Source organism: Molossus molossus, unplaced genomic scaffold, assembly GCF_014108415.1.
Source record: "Molossus molossus isolate mMolMol1 unplaced genomic scaffold, mMolMol1.p scaffold_m16_p_21, whole genome shotgun sequence".
Lineage (NCBI taxonomy): Eukaryota > Metazoa > Chordata > Mammalia > Chiroptera > Molossidae > Molossus > Molossus molossus.
In genome coordinates this window covers 514,851-533,966 of record NW_023425357.1, presented here as the reverse complement: position 1 = coordinate 533,966, position 19,116 = coordinate 514,851, and the positions used below count along the sequence as shown (strand labels likewise).

At 43.1% G+C, this 19,116-nt stretch overlaps 1 protein-coding gene and 1 pseudogene across 2 annotated transcripts; one reads left to right on the top strand and one right to left on the bottom strand.

The window, feature by feature from the left end:
• Positions 1 to 3,034: 3,034 nt before the first annotated feature.
• Positions 3,035 to 15,397, top strand: LOC118639549 (zinc finger protein 345-like). 2 transcript variants are annotated; one of them, XM_036276042.1, is made up of 3 exons: positions 3,035 to 3,218; positions 4,014 to 4,140; positions 12,481 to 15,397. In XM_036276042.1, the coding sequence occupies exons 1-3, from the start codon at positions 3,186 to 3,188 to the stop codon at positions 14,661 to 14,663; spliced, it is 2,343 nt and encodes a 780-aa protein (XP_036131935.1). In that variant the 5' UTR covers positions 3,035 to 3,185; the 3' UTR covers positions 14,664 to 15,397. The 2 variants fall into 2 exon arrangements, with proteins under 2 accessions (XP_036131935.1, XP_036131934.1); XM_036276041.1 differs by having other exon boundaries at positions 12,424 to 15,397.
• Positions 15,398 to 16,748: 1,351 nt separating this feature from the next.
• Positions 16,749 to 17,429, bottom strand: LOC118639306 (annotated as a pseudogene).
• Between the last annotated feature and the right edge of the window lie 1,687 nt (positions 17,430 to 19,116).

Genomic DNA, 19,116 nt, shown 5'->3' with positions numbered 1-19,116 from the left:
ACACGATGGAATGTGTTTCTTCTAAATGTGAATCCGCAAATATTTCCGTAGCAGTGACTGTGCAGGATCAGTGTATACACAAATTTCAGGATCTCCAGGCATCTTTATCTTAGGTAGCTGAAGGATGTGTCAGAGAAATAAAAGTTTTGTGTACTCTTGTTGTGTCATTGTTGCACAGGCAGGGAAAGAAAGATAAAGGAAAGTAGTCGCAGGATATGGATCGAGCCTTCAGTCCAGGCATGTGCCCTGACCTAGAATCAAACCTGGGACCTCTTGGTGCGTAGGTCAACGCTCAACCACTGAGCCACACCAGCCAGGCATAAAGTGTACTATTTGATAAGTTTGACATACATTTGAAACTGAAAACACCATTGCAATTATGGTAATGACCTAACCTGTCACTGTATTTTTGCCTCATGTCATCTGTAATCTGTCTCTGCCCTTCAGTCTTCCCAGTAACTTGCTTTACTTTTCCTTAGCATAAATACCTTTTTATTGTCTATATATAACAGAAATCATTAAATGTTTACTCTTTTTCTGTTTTACTTTATGTTTATTATTACTTTGAGATTCATCTATGACATAAGTAGCTCAACCTTTTTTTCCCTCTATTTTTGAATATATCATAATTGATTTATCCCTTCATTACTTTATGGACCTTTGAGTCATTCCTTTTTTTTTTAATATCATAAATAAAGGTTGTACAAACCTATGTGTACAATTCTTTATGTGGATATATGTTTCATTTGTCTTTTTCAGTAATTTAGAGTGTAATGTCTGAGTCACGGGTAGGTGAGTCTTAACTTTTGAAGAAACTAACAAATTGTGATCTAAAGTGATTATACCTGTCTACTTTCTTTATCATCATTTTATGAGAGTTCCATTTCTCCACATCATCATGAATATTTTATTTTGTTTTCAATTTAACTCTTTTGAATAGTTGTATTGCTAGTTCTTGTTGTTTTAATTGTATTTCCCTAAGCATTCTTGGTGAGTAGTTTTTCTTGTTTGCTATCTATATGTCTGGTAAAATATCTGCTCATATCTTTTGCCTATTTTATGAACTTTGGCAATTTTTATTTTAACAACTAGGATGTTGGCATTTCACTCTTTTTATATATATATATATGAGTGACTTTGCTTAATGAATTGTGTATAGTATTGGAAAATGTATCTTAATATTTTTCAAAAATTTTGTGCTGTGCGCAATGCTGGAAACACACCATACACTTTTAAGATTAGTATGCATAATAAATATTCTCCATCTGTTTCTTTGTTGTTTTTTTTTAATGTTTTTATTGATTTTAGAGAGAGGAAGGGAGGGAGGGAGAGTGAGAGAAACATGCATGAGAGAGAACATCAATTGGCCGCCCCCTGCATGCCCCCTACTGGGGATTGGGCCCACAACCTGGGCATAGGCCCTGACGGAGAATTGAACCAGTGACCTCTTGGTGCATGGGTCGATGTTCAACCACTGAGTCACACCAGCCAAGCAATAAAAAATCTTTTAACAAAGAAACAAACAAAAAGCCATTATGTCCCAATAAGCTCAGTTTTCTTGTTCATCTTTGGTAGATTGGAACAGATCAGGGATCAGATGGCATGAGGAAAGTGAGGGCATTCAAACCCTGCTCTGGGGAGGGGTACTATAATGATGGTACTCTGCAAGTAGCCTGAGTCTGAATCTTAGATCCCCAACCATCACTGGAGCCTACAAACTCCTTAGGGCATCAGTTTCCTACTGTATAAAACAGATGAGCAGTGCCCTGGCCAGTTTGGCTCGGCGGTTAGAGCATCGGCCTGCGGTCCGGAGAGACCCAGGTTCGGTTCCCGCTAAGGGCACGTACCTCGGTTGCAGTTTGTCCCCGGCCCTGGTTGGTTGTGTGGGTGGCAGCCACTCGACGTGTCCCTTCGCGTCGATGTTTCTCTCTCTCTCTCCCTTCCTCTCTCTCCCTCCCGCTCTGTCTGTACAAAAAATGGAAAAATATCCTCGGGTGAGGATAAAAACAAAACAAAACAGATGAGCAGTAACCTTGCCCCTCGGCCATTAGAAGAGCTGTCCATTCTCTGTGCAGAAGCTGTGGTGACGTCAAGGGGCAGAGCACCCCTCTGTACTGTACCCCGCAGGCAGGCGGGTGCTATAGGTTACTGAGATCTTAGTGTGGGGTTTCCACCAGGGAATATAGGTGATTGGAGGATGAACATTAGTAACAAAACAGTGAACATTTCCATTGCCAGGATTCCAGGGTTTATTTTTTTTTAGCATATTCTTTTTTAATATTTTTAATTTTTGAAAAAATATTTTTCTTTCTTGATTTTAGAGAAAGAGGGAGAGGGAGAGGGAAATATCTGCGAGAGATCGGCTATCTCCTGAATGCCCCACAACGAGGGTCAGCCAACAACCTGGGCAAGTGCCCTGATGGGGAATCTAACCTGCGACTTCTTGGTGCATGGGTCCATGTTCAACCACTGAGCCACACCAGTCAGGCTGAGCATATTCTCTTTGGAAACTCCTTGGGAGTTTCTCTGGTATAATCTGAAATCGGTCCCCATGCAGGAAAGGCATGGAGAGACTGAAGAAAGAGACTAAATACTCCAGATTGAACCTGTGAATCCCTCACCTGGGGCAGGGGGGCCTGGAGGATCAGGGAGTGTCTGCTGCTGCTGCTGCCAGTTTTACCCTCTGGGTGTAGGCTGAGCTTCATGGAGTCTAAACTAATGCCTCATCTCCGCCTTTAACAACCCGCAAACGCTCCCTTGTCAGCTGAGGTTCAAGCAGCACTTCCCTACTTCCTTCCTAATACCTGGCAGACAATACTGTGGTCGGGCCTGTTGGAGAACACGTTTCCCACCACCTCTAGAGTTCTAGGAACTACATTACCCAGAAGGGCATGCGACGGAAAGCCTCCACGAGGAGCCATTGGCAGGCCATAAAGGCATTTCAGTGCGCGCGCGTGCATGGGGGAGGGACTTCCGGTCCCCTCCGGAACTGGCTCTTTTGCTCCAGGAGATTCCTAGTACAGTATTGGGGTCAAATTAAAAGAACCGAGTGGGCGTGTCTAGAACCTACTGTCTAGAGAGGCGGGACTGCACGTGATCCGCGCCTGGGCCAGGACCAGGACCAGGACCGAGTGTTCCAAGCGCCTCCTCACCACCTGCTCCGCCCGCTGAGTCCGTAGAGTCCGATGGCGGCGGCCGCGCTAAGGCGCCCGGCTGAGGTGAGAGCGCGTCCCCGGCCTCCCCGCCTCTCCGCCTCGAGCCCTGCAGCCCGGGCCCCGCGTGCGGACCGGGAGGAAGGCTGAGTGCGGAGAGGAGGGGGTGGCTTCCGAGGGGACAGCGAGTCCACGCGGAGGGAAAGGGTTATTCGTATCTGAAAGTCGTGTCCTTCTGGGTGCCTCCGAGTGACGCGAAGAGCAGAGGCCGGCAGGGAGGACGTCAGAGCCTCACTCGGGCCTTCCCTGGCTGTGGGGTCCATCCGAGGGCCGGGGTTGTGGCTGGTGGTGTTTGAATTTGTCAGCACTCTGGGCGAGTAGGGAGAGATGTCTGTGATGTGCGGCAGGGAGGAGGCAGATCTGTGAGAGTGGAACTGTGGGGACTGAAGGGTTAGACAGGTAGCGGGTACAGAATGGTGAGCACATGGGTAGGTCGTGTGAGCTGATGGCCCCGAGGCCCTGGTGTGGGGACCAGGTAAAGCAGGAGCCCACCTTGGGCTGTGTCTAGCAGGTACAGCCTGGGAGACCCCAGGGGAGTGGCTTTGCCGGAGGGTTGGGCCCCGCGGGCATGGCCCTCAGCTTGGATGGCGTCTGTGTGTTCATACTGCCCGGTCCTGAGTGCTGAACACAGTCATTATGGGACCCTAAGAAATAAGCAGACATCCTGTTAGCAGGGCCTGGTATCTCCTCTGAGCGGGAATGACCTGGCGAAGATGAACAATGGGAAGAAGCGTGAGGTGATGAACTGTGAGGTTCTCAGAAAATTAAAGTTTATGGTTTCCTCTGTCCCCATCTTGACAGAATCGTGTGACCTTTGACGATGTTGCTGTGTACTTCTCCTGGGAGGAATGGGGGCTCCTTGATGAGGCCCAGAGACGCTTGTACCACGATGTGATGTTGGAGATCTTTGCACTTACATCCTCTCTGGGTAAGATTCTCACAGTCTCACCAGTGACTTGGACTAGGCTCTGCCCTGCCTCATGCTCCTTTCCCCAGCAGTGCTCTGTCCTTCTCACATGTGGACCACAGGCACTGCTTCCTTCTCTAGCTGGCTGTGTTTCTAGGGTGGGTGGTTTGCACCGCCCTCTTCCCTGTGCTGCAGCCCCAATACCTGCTGCATTGAACTCTTCTCATAGGGAAGGAATGCAGGGAGCCTAATGCCTTCCACATGCACGTTTCCTCCCTGGCCAGGTCAGTGTGTCCAGATCCATGGTACTTCTTTAAGCCCTTTTTTTTAGCCGACATTTCCTACGGTTTGCCTGTTTTAGAAAGTTCGTGCATTCTTATGGTCACTACTTAGGGTGGACTATGGGCTATTTTCCCAAAACTCTTTGCAGGTTTATATAGTTATTTTTAGGTCTCTTTTTGGTTTTGGTTTTGTTTCAGTATTCCTGATATGCAAAATGGTATATGTTTAAAGCGTGCATTGTGATGAATCAATATATTTATATGTGAAATAATTGCCATAATCAAGTTAATAAACACTTCCATCATCCGAAATAATCACTTTTTAAAAAAAATCATAGCACTTAAGGTACACTCTCTCAGTAACATTTTATTATTATTATTTTTTTCCTTTCTTTTTATCCTCACCCAAGGATATTTTTCCATTTTTTGTACAGATAGAGTGGGAGGGAGAGAGAGGAAGGGAGAGAGAGAGAGAAACATCGACGTGAAGGGACACATCGAGTGGCTGCCACCCGCACGACCAACCAGGGCCGGGGACAAACTGCAACCGAAGTACGTGCCCTTAGCGGGAACCGAACCCGGGTCTCTCCAGACCGCAGGCCGACGCTCTAACCGCTGAGCCAAACTGGCCAGGGCTCTCAGTAACATTTTAAAAAAATGTTTTTGATTTTTTCTTTTAGAGAGAGAGAGAGAAACATTGATGTAAGAAAGCAACTTTAATTGGCTGCCTCCTGTGTACCCCCTACTGGGGATCAAGCCCACAACCTGGGCATGTGCCCTGACTGGGAATTGAACTGGGACCTCTTAATCCATGGGATGATGTGCAATCCACTAAGCCACACCAGATGGGCTCTCGCAATAACTTTTAAGTGCAAAATACCGTATTATTATTAATTGTAGTCATTATGTTTTACATTTGATCCTCAGCACTTATGTATCTTATAATTGAAGGTTCATACCTTTTGACCAACAACTCCCCATCTCCTTGTTTCCCTGGCCCTGACATTCTAGTCTGTTTCTGTGAGTTCAGCTTTATTTTTTAGTTCAGATTCCACATCTCAGTGATAACATACTATATTTATCTTTCTGTTACTGGCGTATTTCATTATGCCCTCTAGGTTCATCCAAGTTGTCACACGTGACAGGATTTTCTTCTTTTTTAAAAATTTATTTTATTTTTATTTATTTATTTTTAATTTTTTATTGATTTTAGAGAGAGAGACAGAAGAAGAGAGAAGGAGAGAGGTAGAAACATCAATGAGAGAGAACATCGATTGGCCGCCTCCTGCATGCCCCTCACTGGAGATCTGGCCCACAGCCTGGGCATGTGCCCTGACTGGGAATCGAACTGGAGACCTCTTGGTGCATGGGTCGATGCTCAGCCACTGAGCCACACCAGCCAGGCTTTATATTTTATTTTTTAAATTTTATTATTTTTTTGGTACGTGCCCCTAGCGGGAACTGAACCCAGGACTCTCTGGTCTGCAGGCCGACGTTCCAACCACTGAGCCAAACCAGCAAGGGCTATTTTTTTTTTCTTTAACTTTTTTTAATTTAATTTTTTTATTCTTTTTTGTTTTGTTTTGTTTTGTTGTTTTATTTTGTCTTTTAGGGCTATTTTTTATTTTTACTATTTTTTGGCAGTGGTTGGGGGTATTTTTATCAATTGAGGACTTTTTTTGCATTTATTTTCAGATAGAGTGGGAGGGAGAGAGAAAGAGAAACATTAATGTGAGAGAGACACAATGACTAGTTGCCACCTGCATGACCCTAACCGGGGCCGGGGATGAATTACAATCTGGGGACGTGCCCTTAGCGGAAACCGAATCTGAGACCCTGTGGTCTGCAGGCCGACACTCTAACCGCTGAACCAAACTGGCCAAGGCGGAGATATTTCTTTTTTAATGCTTAATAATAATTGAAGGGAGTGTGTGTGTGTGTGTGTGTGTGTGTGTACCACCCCTTTTTTTATCCATGTATTCTTGGGTGGACATTTATGTTGTTTACATATCTTGTGTGTGTGTATAAGAATGATGCATTGAGCCCTGGCTGGTTTGGCTCAGCGGTTAGAACGTTGGCCTGTGGTTTAGAGAGACCCAGGTTCAGTTCTTGCCAGGGGGGCGTACCTCAGTTGCAGTCTGTCCCCGGCCCTGGTTGGTCGTGTGGGTGACAGCCACTCAATGTGTCCCTTTCACATCGATGTTTCTCTCTCTCACTCACTCTTCCTCTCTCTCCCTCCCACGCTGTCTGAACAAAAAATGGAAGAAAAATGTCCTCAGGTGAGGATAAAAAAAAAAGAATGGTGCATTGAACAGAGTGCAGATATCTTTTTCACATTCTGGTTTCATTTCCTTCATATATATACCAAGGAGTAGGCTTGCTGTCTTATATGGAAATTCTAGTTTGCATTTTTTTTAGGTATTTTTATACTGTTTTTCATAATGCCTTTAAGAGTTTGCATTCCCATCAACAGAGAACACCTGTTCCTTTCTTTCTACACGTTTGCTAACACTTACCTCTTGTCTTTTTGGTGATAGACCTCCTAACATATATGACATAATATGTCATTGTGGTTTGAATTTACGTTTTTCTGATTGTTAGTTAGGAAGAGGAATTTTTCATTAAAAATTGGAGTGTCGGCCAGTGGACTGAAGGATGATGGGTTCGATTCCTGGTCAAGGGCTCATACCTGGGTTGCGAGTTCATTCCCTGACCCTGGTCAGGGTTCGTGTGGGAGGCAGCCAAATGATGTGTCTCACATTGATGTTTCTCTCTACCTCCCTCCTTCCCTCCCTCCCTCCTACTCTATTTAAAAATTAATGGGAAAATATCCTTAGGTGAGGATTAAAAATAATAATGATAATAATAAAAAATAGCCCAGCCTGTGTTGCTCAATGGTTGATCATCGAGTCATGTGCCGAGAGGTCGCTGGTTCCATTGCCAGTCCTGGCACATGCCCAGGTTGTGGGCCCAATCCCCAGTCCAGGGCATGCAGGAGGCGGCCAGTTGATGTTCTCTCTCATCAGTGTTTCTATTTCTCTCTCCCTCTCCCTTCCTCTCCAAACTCAATAAAGAAGAAAAAAATAATAATGATAATAAATAGCCCTGGACGGTTCCTCAGTGGTTAGAGCATCCTCCTGCCTACCAGAGAGTCCCATATTTTGTTCCCACTAGGGACATGTACCTCATTTGCAGTTTGTCCCTGGACGCGGTTGGGGTCGTGTGGGTGGTAACCACTCAATGTGTCTCTTTCGCGTTGATGTTTCTCTCTCTTCCTCCCTGTCTCCCTCCCGCTCTATCTGAAAGGTAAATGCAAAAAAAAAATGTCCTCAGGTGAAGATAGAAAAAAAAAATTTAATAATAAATAGAAATAAACAGAAATAGTATCCCCTTATCAGGGGATACAAATATTTTCTGTTCCGTGTGTTGCCTTTTTATTTTGGCATTCTTTTCTTTGCTGTGCACAAACATTTTCATTGGTTATTTTACCTTTTTTTCCATTCTATACTTTTGGTGTCATAACCAAAAAAAGCATTGCCAAGTAGTTCTTTTGTTTTTGTTTTCCTCTTTGGCTATCTCCCTTTGTGATTTGATGATTTTTCCATAGTGAAATGCTTTGATTCCTTTACCTTTATTTTTTATTTATCTGCTGTAGGTTTTTGCTTTGTGATTATCATCAGTTTGACTTAGAACATCATTGCTCCCCTAGTTGCAAGTCTTATGGGACCTTTAGAATTTAGGGACCTAGAGAAAAGTAAAGGTGTGTGCCTGAGAGGGAAGAAAGGTGTGGGTGAGCTTCAGAGAACCGGCTGCATTTTATGTTTTTGATGTCACAATCTATACTTTTTTATTTTTAAATCCTCACCCGAGGATATTTTTCCTTTTATTTTCAGATACTATGTGAGGAAGGAAGGAAGACAGAGAGAGAGAGACAGTGATGTGAGAGAAACACCTTGAATGGTCGCCTCCCACATGACCCCAACCAGGGCCGGGGACCCAACTGCAACCAAGGTATATGCCCTTGACCAGAATTGAACCTGCAACTCTTTGGTCTGCAGGCTGATGCTCTTAACTGCTGAGCCAAACCGGCCAGAGTGCAATCTATCCTTTTTTATATTGTTTAACCATTATTAAATTATGGTGGCTATAGTTATTTTTAGTACTCTTGGTTTTAACTCTATTTTATACTAGAGTTAAATGATTAAGACACAACCATATTACAGTATTCTGAATTTTAATATATACTTATCTTTTCAGGGGTGCTCTATAGCTTCATGTATTTCTTTGTTACTGATTAGTTTCTTTTCAGTTCAGCTTGAAGAACTCCCTTTTATATTTCTAGTAAGGCAGATCGAGTAGTGATGAACTCCCTCAGCTTTCTTTATTTTAATCCTCACCTGATGATATTTTTCCATTGATTTTTCAGATAAAGTGGGAGAGAGGGATGGAGAGAAGGAGAGAGAGGCAAAGAGGTAGAAACATTGATATGGGAGAGACACAGATTGGTTGCCTCTCGCATAAACCCCGACCAGGGCCGGGGATCAAACCACAACTGAAGTATATGCCCTTGATCAGAATTGAACCTGAAACTCTTTAGTCCGTGGGCTAATGCTCTAACCACTGAACAACTGGCCAGGAATCCCTCAGCTTTTTTTTTTTAATCCAGGAAAATTTTTAATTCTCCTACATTTCTGAAGGACAGCTTTTCCATAAAGTATTCTTAGTTGGCTTTTTTTTTCTTTCATTATTTTGAATTTATAACTCATTCTCTCCTGTTCTGCATGATTTCTGGTGAGAAATTTACTTATGGCTTTATTGTGATTTCCTTGTATACAATGAGTTTTCTTTCTGCTTTCAAAATTCTCTTTGTTATTGATTTTTTTAAATTTATTTTTGTTACAGATGTTTCTCCTTTTCCCCCAATTAACACCCTCTTCTCTATCCCACCCCCCCGCCCCTGCATTGTTATCTATGTCCATCAGTTTATCTCTTCCCTTCCCCCGCCCCTCCTCTTCTGAGGTTTGTCAGTCTGTACCTTATTTCTATTGTCTCTGGGTCTGTTTTGTTCATCAGCTTATTTTGTTCATTATATTCCACAAATAAGTGAGATCATGTGTTGTCTTTCTCTGATTGGCTTATTTCACTTAGCATAATACTCTCCAGGTCCCTCTACATTGTCTCAAAGGATAAGAGATCTTTCTTACAGCTGTATAGTATTCCGTTGTGTGTGTGTGTGTGTGTGTGTGTGTGTGTGTGTGTATTTGCCCCAGCTTTTTTATCCACTCATCTATTGATGGACTCTTGGGCAGTTTGTTATTGAGTTTTGAACGTTTCATTTTAATGTGTTTCAGTGACGTTCTCTTTGCATTGCATATATATGTACGAAAACCTATGAGCATCAAGTACCTGTATGTACACATCTCTCTTCTGATTTGGGAATTTTTTAGCCATTATTTCTTTAAATAAACTTTCTGACCGTTTCTGTCTCACTTCTCCTTATTGCACTCCCATATTGCAAATATTTCTGTTGATGGCATCCTATAAATTATGTAGGTTTTGTTTTTGTTTTTTTAATCCTCACCTGAGGATATTTTTCTGTTTGTTTTCAGATAGAGTGGGAGAGAGAGATAAAGGGAGAGAGAGAGAAACATCGACGTGAGAGGAACACATCCAGCATGACCCCAACCAGGGCCAGGGATGACCTGCAACCAAGGTACATGCCCTTGACCGGAATCAAACCCGCAACTCTGGTTTGTGGGCTGCCGCTCCACTGCTTAGCCAAACTGGCCAGGGCATAAATTATGTAGGTTTTTGTTTGTTTTTTTGTTTTTATCCTCCCCTGAGGACATTTTTCCATATTTTGTTCAGATAGAGTGGGAGGGAGAGAGAGAGAAAAAAAAACATCAATGTGAAAGGGACATATTGAGTGGTTGCCACCCACATGACCCAACCAGGGCCGGGGACAAACTGCAACCCAAATTATGTAGGTTTTTCTGGTCTGTTTTCTCCTTTGACTGGTTGATTTGAAATGACCTGAATTCAGAATTTCAGGACTAGATTTTTTTTTTAACTCATTTTATTTATTTTTTTAATGTGATTTTTTTTTTCTTTAATCCTCACTCGAGGACATTTTTGCATTTATCTTCAAATAGAGCGGGAGGGAGAGAAGGAAGAAGAGAGAGAGAAACATCAATGTGAGAGAGATATATCGACTGGTTGCCACCCGCATGACCCCAACTGGGGCCAGGGACGAACCACAACCGAGGTACAAGTGCCCTTTGCAGGAAACGAACCCGGGACTCTCTGGTCTGTGGGCTGGCACTCTAACCGTTGGGCCAAAGTGGCCAAGGATTAATGTGTTTTTATTGATTTTTAGAGAGAGAGAAGGGAGAGGGAGATAAAAACATCAATGAGAGAGAAACATCAATTGGCTGCCTCCTGCACGCCCCCTACTGGGAATCCAACCAGGAACCTCTTGATGCATGGGTCAGTATTCAACCACTGAGCCACACCTGCCGGGCCTTTTTAACTCATTAAAAAAAAGAGGTTTCTGTCTCTGAAATTTATATTTTCATGTAGTTTTCCTGATTTCCCTGAGTTGTCTCTGTTTGCTTGGAGCTGGCTGAGCTTCTGTAAAACAATTACTTTTACTTTTTGTCCTATACTTTGTTGGCTTCTCTTGCTGGAAACTTATTTTGTTCCTTTAATGATACCGTGTATTCTTGATTTTTATGTGTTTTGTTTTTTTTAATCCTCACCCGAGGACATTTTTTCATTTTTTTGTTAGCGGGAACCGAACCCCGGTCTCTCTGGACTGCAGGCCAACGCTCCAACCACTGAGCCAAACCGGCCAGGGCTTTTATGTGTTTCTTAAAGTATTTGTTGATGTCTCAACATTTTTACCCCTTCCTGCCTTTATCCACTCATTTTAGTGTGCAAAGGTCTTTATCTCGTATTGGTTGTGAGGTCATTGTTCTGTGAGCGTGTGGCAGTTCTGGCTGTGGGGAGGAAGCAGCCATGCAATCACAGTGCAGCTGTTTCAGCCGAGGTCAGGGGTGGCTGATATTGTAAGGGTTCTCAGTAGCCAACGCTGCATGGTGAACTCACAGTTATCTGGTCACACTGAAGCTAGGTGCAGTGTGACATCAGGACTGTGTTCTGATCATACCAGCGAAGTTTTCCATTTAACCTGTGTTTTGTTGTCATTGCCAGTGCCGAACCCCATTTCTACTTTCGCTTCTTCTCTGTAGCTACTATGCTGACTAGGTAATCCTACTACTTTGTCGTTTTTACTCAGACTCCTAGCTTGTGGAGAATCTTTACCTCTCCGGACTTCACATCTCACACATTTCTCTCATCTCTTCCTCTATTGCGCTGCAGCGTTGCTCCACATGTGCCATGAGATAAGCACTCATTGTTGAATTGACCTTGAAGTGCAGCTTCTCTTTCTGCAAATGTTTTTCCTTGGTTTTGACATGTGCTTCTACACACCCTCACGTCACCAGCAGAAAATATTCTAGAGGAATCTTTTGACAGATGAACAAGTTTTGTTATATGCCTATCCTCCTTGTGTTACACCCTATTTTTATATCCTTCCCTTGTGAGAACTCTGCCATTATTTTTTTGCCATAGAGGTGTAGTCATACCCTGCAGCCACTTCCCAAACAAGATTTTTTTGTTTGTTTAGTTAATCCTCATTTGAGGATACTTATTCATTAATATTTAGACAGAGTGGAAGGGAGAGAGAAACGTTTATGTGAGAGACACGTTGATTGGTTGCCTCCTGGAGGGCCCAAGGGGCTGGAGATCGGTCCTGCAACCCAGGTATGTACCCTCGACTGGGATTCGAGCCCGAGTCACTGTAACTGCTGAGCCAGACCATCCAGGGCCCAAACCAGATTTTAATTCTCTTCATTGAAAGCATCCCATAAACTCATTTCTAAATGTTACAATTGAGCATTTGTGATGGCATTGCCACATTCTTATAGTCAATATGTATCTCAGCACCATTTATTTGGTTCAGGTTACTGCTGTGGAGCTGAGGATGTAGAAGCACCCACTGAACAAAGTGTTTCTGTAGGTGTACCACAGGCCAGCATGTCCAAGGCAGCTCTGCCTTCCCAGCAGACCCACTTCTGTGAGAGCTGTGGTCCAGTCTTGAGAGACATATTGCAGTTGGCTCAGCACCAAGGAACACCACACAGCCAGAAGGAGTTCAGGTGTGGGGTTTGTATGAAACAATTTTATTTCAGTGCAAACCTCCAAAAACACCAGAAGCAGCACTTGGCAGAGAAACCCTTCAGAAGCATAATGGAAAAGGACTTGTTCATGAACAGCTATAAATTCCACGTTTCAGAGAAGCCCTTTACCTGTGATGAAATTGACAAAGACTTTCTGGTCACCTCAGAACATCTCCATCAGCCCACCACTCATACCAGGGAGGAGCCCAACAAGACCACACAATGCTGGGCAACTGTACAAAAGAGAAAAACACGTTTCACCTGGGGAGAATGTAAGGAAGCCTTCAGCCCCAGACACATACATGCTCACAAACTGGATGTCCACACTGGAACACAGTGTATTGTGCGACGTGAATGTGGGAAAACATTCAGATATCAGTCCTCATTAGTTGTTCACCAGAGAGTTCATACAAGTGAAAAGCTTCATGTGTGTAATGAATGTGGCAAGTCTTTTAGGCGAACCTCAACCCTCAGTCAGCATCGAAGAATTCATTGTGGACCAAGGCAGTACAAGTGCGGCAAATGTGGGAAGTCCTTTAACCAAAAATGTGTCCTCATGTATCCCTGGAGAAGTCTTAATGGAAAAAAATGTGAGTTGTGCCGTGAATGTGTGCAGTCTTTGAGACGTAAATCCATCCTTATTCGACAACGGACAGTTCACTCTGGGGAAAGGCGTTATGAGTGCACATGGTGTGGGAAATCCTTTAGAAAAAAGTTTTACCTCATTCTACATTGGAGAGTGCACACTGGAGAAAGGCCTTATGAATGCAGTGAGTGTGGGAAAACTTTTACCAGTAGTTCAGTTTTCATTTTACACCGGAGAGTACATACAGGAGAAAGGCTTTTTGAGTGCAGTAAGTGTAGGAAATCCTTTACCAGTAGTTCGATACTCATTCTGCATCAGAGAGTACACACAGGAGAAAGGCCTTATGAGTGCAGCAAATGTTGGAAATCTTTTAGCCAACAGTCTTACCTCACTCAACACTGGATAGTTCACAGTGGAAGAAAGTCCTATGAATGTAGTGAATGTGGGAAATCTTTTATCTCTCGCCCTGGCCTTCGTTACCATCTGAGAGTTCACACTGGGAAAAGGCCTTATCACTGTGGTGAATGTGGGAAATCTTTTTTATTTGGTTCTAACCTCAGTACTCATCAGAGAGTACACACAGGAGAAAGACCTTATCAGTGCAGTGAATGTGGGAAATCCTTTATCCGAAGAAGTCATCTTCTTACACACCAGATAATTCACACAGGAGAAAGGCCTTATGAGTGCAGTGAATGTGGGAAATCCTTTGTCCGAAGAAATTGCCTTCTTAATCACCAGAGAGTTCACACAGGAGAAAGGCCTTATGAGTGCAATAAATGTGGTAAATCTTTTTTGTCTAGTTCCAACCTCAGTAATCATCAAAGAGTACACAGAGGAGAAAGACCTTACCAGTGTAGTGAATGTGGGAAATCTTTTAGTACAAACTCGACAATGGTTCGACACCGGAGAGTTCACAGTGGAGAAAGGCCTTATCAGTGCAATATATGTGGGAAACGTTTTTTATCTGGTTCTAACCTCAGTAATCATCAGAGAGTACACACTAGAGAAAGACTTTATCACTGTAGTGAATGTGGGAAATCTTTTAGCAGGAACTCTACAATGGTTCAACACCGTAGAATTCATACTGGAGAAAGGCCTTATGCATGCAGTGAGTGTGGGAAATATTTTACTTGGAGCCAAAGCCTTCGTTATCATCAGAGAATTCACACTGGAGAAAGGCCCTATGAGTGCAGTGAATGTGGGAAGTCTTTCATCTGTAATTCTATACTTCGTTATCATCAGCGTGTTCACACTGGTGAAAAGCCGTATGAATGCAGTGAATGTGGAAAGTCATTTAGGCTTAGTTTTAAATTTAGTCAACACCAGAGACGTCACAGTGGGGAAAGGCCTTATGAATGCAGTGAATGTGGGAAATCTTTTACCAGTGGTAATGGCCTTCGTTATCATCAGAGAGTTCACACTAGAGAAAAGCCTTAAATGTCCTGGGAATATGCAGTTTTCTGTTTGTTGTAACAACCCTGGAGGAAATTCTTTGAGGAACCATCTGTCTGAATTGAAACATATATATAGATATACACAGTGGGGAGATTCCCCTTACGTTTAATTTATATAGGAAGCATGTTTAAATATGTTACATTTTTTGACTAGCCCAGGGCTCTTCCTAGGTTTGAGTTGCTGCTAGATTTTGTGGCTAAAGTCCTTTCACCTTTACCACTTAGCTGCTAAGTCTTAGCAGGTCCACACACTTTGTAACTGTGAACACCCTGTTGTGCTCATAGAAGCTGATCTCTGGTTTACATATATTGTACCAAACAAAGAGTAGCCTGATCATTTAGGGGTTAGCTTTCCCTTTATGACTAATTTGGACATGGATTGTCGCTTGCAGCTTGCAGAGAAATGACTACGTGTTGGTCCATGTGATACTTATAATGAGGTTTTCTAGTTTCCCGTTCATGGCCTTAGGAAGTGCCTGCTGCACATTGCCTTGGCTTGTATAATAATCAAGGCCTTAGTTTTCTCCTGTACTCTTGGTTATTCTTTTTACTTTATGGAGTCGTACATAAACAAATTGGAGCTCTGCAAGCATGAAGAGGTGAACAACTTCTGCCCACACCCTACCAGGGATCCAGCCCAGGCATGTTCCCTGACCAGGAATCAAACCTGCAACCTTTTGTTGCATGGAACCATGCCCAACTAACTGAGCCACACTGGCCTGGGTGAGGTGGTCTCCAACTTTCTTTTCTTGTGGAGTGAGTGTGTGATGGCAGAAAATAGCTTATTTTGAACAAATTTGCATGGCTCCCACAGCCTCTTGGGAAGAACTGAAGGGTTTTCTGTTTGTCATTAGGATTCTGTGTGTTTTAAGAGACTTAGAAATGACCCTGAGGAGGGGGCATGTATGAGAACCTCAAATACTTATGAGAGTAGCATGATATTTCCTTTACTTAAAGCAGATACCACAGATTATACCATAACTGTAGAGGAGATATATTCCCCGGCTCTACAAAAATTTATGTGCCCTGATATCCACAATTCACTGGGCTACGGTCAGTAGTTGAAAGGTGGGGTTTAGGGAAAATTGTAGTTGATACAAAAACACTGGCCTAGTAGGAATTGGAGGAGACTGCAGCCAACTAGATGTATAGTGCCTCTTCTAAACGTGCATCCAGAGATTGTTCTGCGACAGACACTACATAATCAGTGTACACAGATCTTGTGACTCCCAGACATGTTTATCTTGTACAAGTAGCAGATGTCATAACCGGAGAAAATAAAAATGTTCAAATGGTTATGTGGATTCCTGTAGCCTCTCAGTGATGTCTGCCTCAAATCCATTACTACACAACAATAAAGAAGAATAGAGGACCTGTAGTCCAGGGATGTGGCTGGTGATCTAAGCTGCATTCCTGTTTACAGAAGTGGAAATGTTCATTGCTCCCCATATTTGATGTCTTTAAGGCAATACTGACCCCTAGAGATGGTAGAGTCAATACACAGTGGGAAGCATATTTTCCAAGAAGTTTGGGACATAAAGTGTGTATGTGTTTTTTTTTTCATCTTAAGCCATTTTTTAATACTTTACTGCCAGTTTACATATACTACCTGCATAAATTTAAAGTGTACATATTGATAAGTTTTGACATAGGTATGAACGTAAGAAACCACCTGTCCTTCATTTCTTACTAGCTGTTCTTGAGGCCAGACCTTGCTAAGACAAGAACCTGTGGAGTCAATGTAGAGTAACCATAGCTTTTTTTCTGAAAAGAGTGGAAGATGCAGGTTTTTATTTCGATCAGTGTTTAAAGTTTAGTAAGGTATAAATGACATGCAATAAAACATTAAGGTTTATAATTCGATACGTTTTTTCCATGTTTAAGACCCTGTGAACACATCATAACCATAATGAACATCCATCACTCACATATCTGCATGTCCTTTTTTATCATTTCTTTCCGTATCCTTCCTGGTCCTCATAGCAACCATTGATTTACTCTTTTTTTTTGGGGGGGGGGGGGGGACGTAATTTTTAAATTTTTTTTTCTTTACAAATACACTGGAGAATCATGCAGTACTGCCAGCATTCGATGCAATCCGGGGCCACAAATCTGCACACTTGTTTGCAACTGGTCCTGTGATGGCAGAACCTTTCATCTTGCCTTTGTTTACTATGACCCCTGCATTATCTTCAAAATAAAGAAACACACCATCTTTACCTGGTATGACTTTCATTGTCGAATTACCACTGCTGGTGTACCTTCTTTCTGAGTTCTGATTTGCCTTTTTTTTTTTTAATTATTTTTTTTATCCTCACCCGAGGACATTTTTCCATTTTTTGTTCAGATAGAGTGGGAGGAAGAGAGAGAGAGAGAGAAACATCAACGTGAAGGGACACATCGAGCCGCTGCCACCCGCACGACCAACCAGGGCCGGGGACAAACTGCAACCGAGGTACATGCCCTTAGCGGGAACCGAACCCGGGTCTCTCTGGACCACAGGCCGATGATCTAACCGCTGAGCCAAACCGGCCAGGGCTGATTTGCCTTTTTTGACTGTGGCCCTCACCATGTCACCCACACCAGGAGCAGGAAGTCTGTTCAGTCATCCCTTGATCCCCTTCACAGAGATGATATACAGATTTTTGGCTCCTGTGTTGTCAGCACAGTTGTTCACAGCTCCTACCGGAAAACCAGGGGAAATCTGGAATTTCGCCCCGGAGGACCCACCACGTCCTCACTTCGACATCTTGGACACGGAAAAGGGATCTACTTTTTTTTTTTTAATCCTCTTCCAAGGATATTTTTCCATTTGTTTTCATACAGAGTGGGAGGTAGAGAGAAAGAGAAAAAAACATCAATGTGAGAGAGAGCGACTGGTTTGCCTCCCGCATGGCCCTAACCAGGGCCGGGGACCGAACCTGTGACTTTAGCCCACGGGCCGACGCTCTAACTGCTTAGTCAAAGCGGCCAGGGCCATTTATTTATTTATTGTGTTCTTTTAATAACCCTCACCCAAGGATATTTTCCTGTTTATCTTCCAGATAGAGTGGGAGAGAGAGAGAGACATCAACAAGAGAGGGACACCAACTGGTTGCCTCCCACACAACCCAGACCAGGGCCGGGAACCAACCACAACTGAGGTATGTGCCCTTGACTGGAATTGGACCTTGACTCTGGTCCATGGGCCTATGCTGTAACCTCTGAGCCAAACCAGCCAGGCCTATTTATTATTATTCTTTTTTCTTTTGGTACGTGCCCCTAGTGGGAACCGAACTCGGGACTCTGCCGATGCTCCAACCACTTAGCCAAACCAGCCAGGGCTATTTTTTCATTTTTTAAATCTGTTGTTGATTTTTTTTTTTTTCTTAAAGAAGATGTTTACAGAAAGAGAAACATCCATCAGCTTTCTCCTGCATGCCCCCTTCTGGGGATCTGGCCCAAAATCATGACCTCTTAGTTCATTGGACAATGCTCAATCCACTGAGTCTCACTGACCTGGCTGATTTACCCTCTTTACTGATTATAGTTTCTTGACTTTTATATGATTAAAGTTGAAAAGTGTTTTTTTTTTCCTCCCCTCCATTTTGTCATGCATTATTTTTTGAGATTCATCAGTAATACCTACACGAGTACTTCATTCTCTTGTTTCTGAGTAGTATTTTGTTTTCTGGACATATACTAGTATGCATTCATCTGTTTGGGAGTAATTGGGCTATTTGCAGTTTGGGGGCTATTGCAAATAATGCCGGTTTGAACATTTTCATTACAATTTATTATATGAAGAAGATGTTTCATTTCTCAGGCCTCCATGTCATTTTGTTTCACTACACCTGTGCCTCCATGCCCATCTCATGTCCCCTCCTCCCTCAGAAGCCTTGGACCATTACAAGATTATCCTCTCCCCAACCCACCCAGGTACCCTAGATAGACGTGCACTTGTAATCTCAACCCTCCCCTTCCTAATTTACTATTAGCCTTACCGTCATGCCCACGATTTTTCCTAATGTTACTAAAAGCTTCTCTGCACCTCAGTGTCCACCACCTTTTGTAGATGGCTCCATCCAGAAGCTCTTCCCATAGTTCCAGACCTGTATGTTTAGCTACCTACTAAATAACTGCACACTCTTGTTCTCTGATACACTGAACATGGCCAAAAAAAACCAACTGCTGATAACCCAGTGAAAAGTACTCGCCATGTGGACTACCCTTCTCAGTAACAGAGCTTTCATCCTTCCATTTGGTAACACCAGAAACCTCGGAGTCACCCTGGCTCCTACCTTTCTCTCTTTCACCATCACAGAAAATTCGAGCTACCCTATTCTATTTTATTTTTATTAATTTACTTTTTGTTAATCCCCACCTGAAGATTTTCAGATAGGGAGGGAGGGAGAAGAGAGAAAAACATTGGCTGGTTGCCTTCCGCATGACCCTGA